The sequence below is a fragment of the Populus nigra genome, chromosome 3 (genome assembly GCF_951802175.1).
Source record: "Populus nigra chromosome 3, ddPopNigr1.1, whole genome shotgun sequence".
Lineage (NCBI taxonomy): Eukaryota > Viridiplantae > Streptophyta > Magnoliopsida > Malpighiales > Salicaceae > Populus > Populus nigra.
The window spans coordinates 15,995,926-16,004,384 of record NC_084854.1 but is presented as its reverse complement, the minus strand read 5'-3'; the positions used below and the strand labels follow the sequence as shown (position 1 = coordinate 16,004,384).

Sequence of the window (8,459 nt, the reverse complement as noted above, 5' to 3'; positions counted from 1 at the left end):
ATATCAAAGCTAACAACATTCTCAAACAGATGCCTCCCTAAGCCTAGCCTGGCATTCACGCCATCTTTGATGAGTTAATCTCAGGGAAATTCAAACTTTGTTTAATCTGGAGAGCTTGCGTGTGCCTGGACCCAAGACCATGTGTAAACATGGCATATATATCTAAACAACGGGAACAACTTCTAGTGCATATCTAAGCCAGCAGCCCGCACGGTTCATAAACTTATAGCTAGTGTCAAGGCACAAGCACAACGAATATTTTGATCAGTCATTTCCTTAAAAAAGAACCCTGTATTTTGATTAGTTCGCCTTTGTTGCTTGTCTGAAAGTGTCCCTGATTTTAAAAGCAGCATAATTAATTGCACAGGTAAGCGGGAAGAAACGAGCGAGGGGTGTCCACGTCGATGATACCCTAATGGAAGCAGGCAACTTGCTCCTTTATACCTTGTAACTGTTGTTGTTATGACCTTTTAGTGTGCATTTAGTAATACAAAGTAGGTGTTTTTCACTTTACAATGCATTAAATTAATGCTTTAATTTTAGGTGTTTTTTATTGGGTTTGACATCTTCATATCAAAACCATCTAAAATCACTTTAAAAATCATCATTTTGATGCTTTTACTGTCGAAAGCAATGAAGCTGTATTACTAAACAGGACCTTAAATGCACTTAAAATCATGAAATATGGCATGCATTCCCAGTACTAAAATAGCAAGAGAATACAGTTACTTCCAGTGGCGTGAGATCTTGATCAATGTCAAAGGGGTGGTAAAACCATTCTCAACCAGGGTTTTCATACTTAACTGAAGTCCACTATCTCTTTATAGCCAAGGGAGCTCGTGTATTAAAAGTTCAAGAAACAATATTTCAAGAGAGAGAAACTGGATCAGGAGCATATGAGTATTACACATGATAAAAGGTATGATCCAGTTAATAGGTGTGCTTGATAATAGTGTTTATACATGGTTTACTCGGTTGTTTATTCATTTGCTTTTCCTTCAATGATCCTCCATTGTGCCACATTATATGTTGCCTGCAAATATACAGGAATAGCATCATAAATTTGGACTTGTAAGTATTAAGATGTTATTCTGTCAAGGATATTCAGCTAACTACCATTCTTGAAATTGTAGAAAAGCCACATAATGCAGAAAGAGCCAACAAATTCAAGTCATTAGATAGGAAAAAACTTAGTTATAAAATGTGGAATGAGCAAAACAAGGCAAGGAGAATTGCCCTTTATACAAGAGTTGCACATGTAATCTCAGAGATTTTAAAAATAATCCATTAGGATATATGATGAGACTTCCCCGTAACAAACTCCCATTTGGAGCAGTTTCTTACTGAGGCTCATACATCTTGTAAAGTGAACAAGAAAGGAAAAAACAAATGAAACAATTTTACCACTTATGTTGTAGCAAAGAATATTTGGATCCATATTGCTTCTTTAACTAGTCAGACTTCTTCATTAGACTCAATAGGACGCCTGCACCAAGACTTGTTGCCACAAATCCAAGGGACGCCTCTGTTGATATGTGAAAACCTGCATTAAAAAAATGAAATCTTGAGCTTGAGTGAAATGAAAATTTATCAGAAAGTAGAACCAGTAAAGGGCTAGAAGATCCCACCCATAAAATCCAGAATCATTTTGCATCCAATGAAACCTAGAACAATAGCTATCGATGGCTGAGGAACACAAACGCAAGACACAAAAAAAAAGATCCTGTAAGTATAGAATATAGATTCATACTTGTCAACATAGAGTGACTGCAATAACTGGACAAAGTGACAGCAAGTTAGTTTATGAACTGCACAAAGGAGGTACACTCCTCTCATTCCTTGGATGTTTCACAGATTAACCTTGCCCAAACCAGAACATGAATTTTATCTAAGGCTTGATGTGTCTGCATGTAAGAAATCCTTATGGGTATTGAGTGGATAGATGATGCAATTGTATAGAGAATTGCAAGTGACTTGCGGTTGATAGAATTCAATTACAGAGAAGGTCCTCTCATGTGCTTTCCTATCTTACCCTGATCTCTCATTTGAGCAAAAACATTTTGCCATCTAGGAAATTTTGATATTTAAGGTTGTTTCTCCTTGACAGAACATCAAAACATAAAAGTTCGTTGTATTTATTCCGAACTACATCATCCCTAGCATGAACAGCTTTCATCTAATAGAAATATTTAATATGGCAACCTAGATTGTCTATTAATGGTTCTAGCATGGAACAAACCACAAAAACTATAAAATGAAGGAAATGAGCTAAAACAAACACAACTAAGAACCCATGAAAACTGGTGCATCATGATTCTTGCACAAAATTAAAGTGGAGTACACGGCAGAAGTCAATGATTCATGTAAACAATAAAAACAATTTACCTGTAAATACTCCAAATCTGCCATACCCTCAGAAATTAGTGTGTAAAGAGACCTCAGACCTACATTAGACAGGAATGTGGCCAATCAGCCTCTAATGGAGTCATCTCTTATTTGACTTCAGAAGTATTCCATAATCAGTACAGATACATCTGTGGTTCAATTATAAGGTAACTCAATTGTAGAAGAACACAGATACAAGGCAATAGCAGTTTAAAATTGAAGATGCAAAACCAAACCATATGTTGAAATATATTGTATCAGAGGCACACAGGATGTGCAGGACTGGTAGCCTAAAAACATTGAATTTTTTTTGGTTTTGCCAAGTACTAAGTGGAGTGGCAATGGACACGCATAGAGAGAGATTTTCTTCTTTCTTTCATCCCTTTCTCTTTTCTTTTCTTTTCTTTTCTTTTCTGTTCTTTTGTGTGTGTGTGTGTGTGTGTGTGTGTTTGGACCAAGAAAAGGAAAAATAGAGAAACATATCCAAATTCTAAATGCTATGATTTTATCTCAGATATGGAATTAACAATTGTAAGCCTAATATTAAAACAAAATAGAATTACCTAAAATGGCAAAGAGATTAGAAGAAAAAACTATGAAAGGATCCCGTGTAACACCAAAAACAGCTGGTATGGAGTCAACCTAAAGAACATGAACAATGTGTGAACATTCTATAGACAACATCAATCAGCAAATCCATTCATATTTACATACATAGTAAATATGTGTGGATATATACAGTTATTTTCCTGTGTGTGTGCAGGTGTCACAGAGATGAAGAAAAAGAGAACCTACAGCAAATGCTATATCACTGAGCTCAATAACTGCTACTGTCAGAAGTAAGGGTGTAGCCTGCCCAAAATGGTTGATGCCTGTTAGAAATAAAGTACTTAGTATAATTTACGATGTATAAAAGCCTCTATGCTAAGTTTATGATGTGATATTATTTTTCATGCACTAGCGTAACTAGTTGGACCATTTCCATGTCATGAATGACTTACTTTCCACAAACCATCCTCACGTGTTATGAATTTGTTCCCATCATAATTAGCTGCAACATTAAGGACAAAAAAAATATCAAAAATATTGTAACTATAAATCAGTTCAAAGTTTGTGACTCAATATATTTTGACCCTTAAGTTTTTGTTTGTTTGTTTATGGAAGGCTAACACAATATGTCAACATAACGAAATTACATAAGCAATATACTTTTATGATGTAGAGAGAAAGCAAGAGAGGTTTTTTTCTTTTTTCTTTTTTGGAGGGGGGGTCCCTAATTATTTTGACCCTTCAACTTTTAATGGAGTTAAAGTTTGTTGAGTCTTGGTTCTTTTGATTCCAATCAACAAAAGAAAAAACCATTTCAAAATGATACTGAATGACAATTGTCATTCTCATATCTTATCATCGAGGACCTCTAGGCACTTTCATCGACATTAGACTAATTGGTCTATTTCTAACCATAGTGGGGCTTCCTGGAAATCTGAAGTTCTGGATCTAGGTTTCCTCATATTTTGAGGTCTAATTTGTTCGATGGAAGTCTCTAATAATTTCAAGGATCAAAAACAAACTTTAAAGAAAGTAAATGTCGCACAGAAGGACATTACAAGTGACAGGGATAAATCTCTGGCACGTCTTCACTATAAAGTTGTCTGATAGGTCGCTGTCATCCTCTTCAGTGGCAAATAGCTACAGTTACACAAGGAAAGCAATAAGTCTACATTAATTTAAGCAATGGGAATTAACACAAAGGGCTACATGCTGTAGGTGAAATAAACTGTCACAAAAATGACAGATTCAACAACCAAAAATTGAAATATGCAATAATGGAGGTGGTTTCCAGGCTCAAGAAGAGACCTGATATCTGGCCCACAGTGAAATCCCAACAAAACCAGCTAAAGAGCTAGGATATTTCTTGTCTTTATAGCCCATTTTGAAAAGTAATTAAGGAAATGGAAGGCATAGATCACCAATAGTTTCTATGTCCTCGTAGAAAAGATATGTCACCTTGAAAGATGAGTAAAGGAGTATTGTAGCCAGGAATAGGTTGACTGCCTCAAACCTCTAAAACATCAAAACAGAAAAATCAGAAAAAAGAGTTCATAGACGGAGAAAATGCAAAAACTTGCCTCTCAACTAGGGATTTACCTGGAGAGTAGCTGTTCCAAGAAGTATCAATGACAGACGGAAGATGATTGCTCCAGCAATTCCATATGAAAGCACCCGATTCTATATTTCCAACACATCAAATTTTCCATTATCACAGTTGACATGGAATGTATTGGGGTGTATGGATAAAAATATTCATGAATGATAGATTGGGAGTCCAAGACTGCATTATGTATGATCATAATGTTCATGTTGTAAATAGAAAGCCATTGCATTACCTGATACATAAGTGGCACTTTAAAATACTTGAAAATCAGAACAAAGACAAATAGATTGTCCACCGACAAGCTTTGCTCCAAAATATACCTGAAATGATCCATGATATTCATTATGGTGGATATCACTCAAGCTTAATGGTACAGAGTGGCAAATGCAAGACAAGATATCAAACAAAGAAGTCAAAGAAAATAGCTATTTTGGACAACACTTAGCAGAAACAATTGTAGAAATTAAAGTTTAAAATGCAAAATATATGCAGTGAAAAAATGCTTATTAAAGAAACGGCCCAGAACTAGCTAGTTTCACCAACCGCATCTTTTCTGGAGCTTCATACTATATTCCTATCAATTCTCCATTCCCATCAATACAGATTAATAAAGAGGGTTCCATGAAAGCCAAAATACAGACCAAGGCTAAGCAACTGAGCATAAAATTTTTCACTACACAATACCTACTACATACATAGATCCTTTCCAGGACAATAATAGCACCTGTTTCGTACTCTCACAATCTCATTTTCCTTCATTCTTACATTTTAGCACCTTTTTTTTTAATTCTTGTAGGTCCTAAATCTTAACATGATGCATAATATAAAAAGAAAATCCAAAATAAACAACAAAACATGTGTCGAATCAACAGGGAAAAAAAAAAGTGGGGGTGGGGGTTTCACAGGGTAAAATTATGGTACCCGGCAAAAAACTCAGACGCCTTGCCAACACCATCTTTCAAACCAACACCAAAGCCAAATGCCACAGCAGTGCACACCTGCAAGAACCATTGAATACATTTATTCGAAGCTAGACAATGACGGAACCAACAGATTCAGGATGCACAAAATCACTTACACATAAAGCAACAGTTTTAATCGATGTCTTATAATTTCCTTTAACTTTCTCCTCTGCTTTATCCACAGAAGGGGGAGCAGTAGAGGTAATAAATTTCTCAACATCATCACGTGTCTGAGAACTCGTCTTCACAGCTTCTGCAGATTTAAAGAGGAAAACAAAAGCAAATGATACGCACAATTTATATGAACAAAGCTATAATCCCTTAAAAAATGGTACAAAAACCTGAAGGGGATAGATCATCCTCCTGTTCAGTGCCTCTTGCACATGAAATTGGAGAATTCTGGCCACGGCGTTTGCTAATAACTGCAATTCAACATTGGAACAACGATTAAAAACTGATTTCATGCAAATGTAAAGAGAGGGAGGGAGAGAGTGGACCTGAATTGAAAGAAGGGAAATGAGGATGAGAGAATTGGACACTAGAAGTGTAATTAGCTGGCGAAACCTTGAGGGAGAGTGGAATGATGCTATTATTGTGGATTACTGAAGTTAATCTCATTGTGTTTTTTTTTTTAGGGATTTGTAGTTTAGATGGAGAATTTGGAGTTGAAATTCCAAATAAGAAAAAAGGGAATGGAGTTATGGACTATGGAGCAATGAGAATGAGAATGAGAGAGAGAGAGAGAGAGAGAGAGAGATGGTTTGGTTTATTTAACAGTCTCTTGTGCGATCCAGCAGCACTACAAGTTCCAGCTCCTGTGTTCTAGGTTTGCGTAACAAGCAGATAGACAAAAGTTACCTGGCCAGCGATTCACCGCGAGCGTGTAATATTTTTTCCTTTAAGAATATATTAAAATAATATATTTTTTTATTTTTAAAAAATTATTTTTACTATTAACACATTAAAATATCCAAAAACATTATAAATATATTAATTTAAAACAAATAAAAAAAATCTAATTTTTTAAAAAACACTTATAATTATAATGTAAAATAAATGATACTAAAAAAAATACACAAATAAAATGCTATCAAATGTTTTGAAACAGTAAGAAAAATTCTAATTATAAATTTAAAATGTAAAAATGGAGGCTTTTATGCACCATAAATCTTAATGTTATTAGGATGTTTTTTTAATTAAATATCAAGTCAAGAATACCAGAGATAAACACACTAAAAAAAGTCATTAGAGTTTTTTTATATATAAAAATAACAATAATTAAAATAAAATAAAATAAAATAATTTGCTAGGATAACCCCTCTTTTTCTTATTAATATATATTATCTATAAAAAAAACATTATGTTACTCTATGTCATTCATTTATTTAAAAAATCACCACTAATATAAAAAACAATTATGCGTTTTAAAATAAGAATAAAAAAAATATTTATCTAATTAAAACTTTTTTTTATCTCATTAAATCATATCAATCGAACTAGAGATTCTCAACTCAACCTTCATGACTAACATGGTTTTTAAATTGTATAGGAATTGAGCTAGTATGACTTGTTTAATTTGATGGATCCAACCATTACATGATAAAAATCAGGTTTAATTCAAACAAATTGTACATGTTGTTGTTTTAATTTTTTGAATAAAAGCTAACATGGTGAAATTTTAGGTGAACCCAAGTTTTAAAGTTTGATCCAACTAATTCAGTTAAAGTTTCACATGAAAACATCTAAAAAATACTTTATAGATCTTTAAAAAATCCATTTGTGTTCTCAAACTTAGAAAACATCAGTTCCAAAACACAAATCAATCTAATTTTAAAAAATTTCCTATGACTGGATCTTCTTTTTAAGCAAGATTAAGGTTAAGAAACATATCAATTGAGCTATTATTATCGGAAAAAAATATGTTGATGCTAAGAACAATCTTTTTCGTGATCAAGATCTTGACCAACCAATAACTTTCTCTTTTCTTCATTGTTTTTCAATTACTTTTTTTATCTAAAATCATGGACTAAAATAAAAACTAAATAAAGTTTTGGATAGTTTTGGATCAATACGTTCTATTCTCAAATTAAATGGCTCAAAAAGGATCTATGATAAAACCACTAGGTAAATTTTATAAAAAAAAATACTAGAGAGAAAAGTTTTTTTTTTATAACATGAATGTCTTTTTCATCCGTTTTTAATTTTAATTTTTTAACTTTTAATCTCATGAAAATAATAAAAGTAAATAGATTTTTGCAAAATTAAAAATCAATGTTTTTCAAGACCATAGTCACGTATAGAGTGGGGAGGAGCAATAATCCTTTTTCTATCCATTTTTAATTTTAATTTTATAACTTTCACTCTCATGCAAACAATAAAAGTAAATAGATTTTTGCAAAATTAAAAATCAATGTCTTGTCGAGACTACTATAGTAACGTGGAGGGTGGGGAGGAACAATTTTTGAAGGTCGATTCTCAATAAAAACAATGTGAAATAATTAATTAAAATAAAATTGAAGGAAAAAAAATATATTTCAGTGAATAGTTCATTATAAGGATAACTATATACAGGGAATTCAACCATTCTTTTAGATATTTCAGCAGCAAGCAAACAAGAGTTTAGGTAAATTTCATTTCTGCTAACATTCATTCATGTTCATGTCCTCTGGGGATTGAGTCACGTGTAGGTATGTGATTTGAAAGAGGATACTTGAATAGGTATAGGACAGATGTCACTCACTTATTTGTTAATATGTTGACTGTTGAATTTTGGGTCCAATTTTCATATGGCTAAGAATTTCTTTTAAAGAGAGCGGAATATGGCTATGAAAAGGCTAAATTACATCCACTCGTTATCTTCTTCATATTTATATTTAAATACATTAATTGCTTATAAAATCACGATTCATCACTATTATTAATTATTAAAAGAAACTAAAAGGAATAGTGAAATTACT

The 8,459-nt window shown here is 33.0% G+C and overlaps 1 protein-coding gene across 3 annotated transcripts; it reads right to left on the bottom strand.

Moving 5' to 3' along the window:
* Window positions 1-790: 790 nt before the first annotated feature.
* Window positions 791-6,309, bottom strand: LOC133687975 (thylakoid membrane protein TERC, chloroplastic). Of its 3 annotated transcripts, XM_062107334.1 has the most exons (15): window positions 6,000-6,307; window positions 5,844-5,924; window positions 5,619-5,755; window positions 5,462-5,538; window positions 4,773-4,860; window positions 4,534-4,614; window positions 4,393-4,449; window positions 3,993-4,074; window positions 3,387-3,436; window positions 3,181-3,237; window positions 2,949-3,027; window positions 2,386-2,444; window positions 1,629-1,686; window positions 1,405-1,543; window positions 791-1,033 (listed from the first exon to the last, which is right to left on the bottom strand). In XM_062107334.1, the coding sequence occupies exons 1-14, from the start codon at window positions 6,118-6,120 to the stop codon at window positions 1,452-1,454; spliced, it is 1,119 nt and encodes a 372-aa protein (XP_061963318.1). In that variant the 5' UTR covers window positions 6,121-6,307; the 3' UTR covers window positions 791-1,033; window positions 1,405-1,451. The 3 variants fall into 3 exon arrangements, 2 of the variants coding, with proteins under 2 accessions (XP_061963318.1, XP_061963319.1); XR_009841070.1 differs by lacking the exon at window positions 1,629-1,686 and having other exon boundaries at window positions 6,000-6,308; XM_062107335.1 differs by lacking the exons at window positions 791-1,033; window positions 1,405-1,543; window positions 1,629-1,686 and having other exon boundaries at window positions 2,403-2,534; window positions 6,000-6,309.
* Between the last annotated feature and the right edge of the window lie 2,150 nt (window positions 6,310-8,459).

Excerpts from the sequence above, each read along its gene's own strand:
- LOC133687975 (XM_062107334.1), bottom strand. The coding sequence starts at position 6,120 with ATGAGATTAACTTCAGTAATCCACAATAATAGCATCATTCCACTCTCC. Across the intron at positions 4,615-4,772 it reads AAGTGCCACTTATGTATCAG|AATCGGGTGCTTTCATATGG; the intron begins GTAATGCAATGG and ends TTGGAAATATAG. Across the intron at positions 3,238-3,386 it reads GTGAGGATGGTTTGTGGAAA|GCTACACCCTTACTTCTGAC; the intron begins GTAAGTCATTCA and ends CATTTTGGGCAG.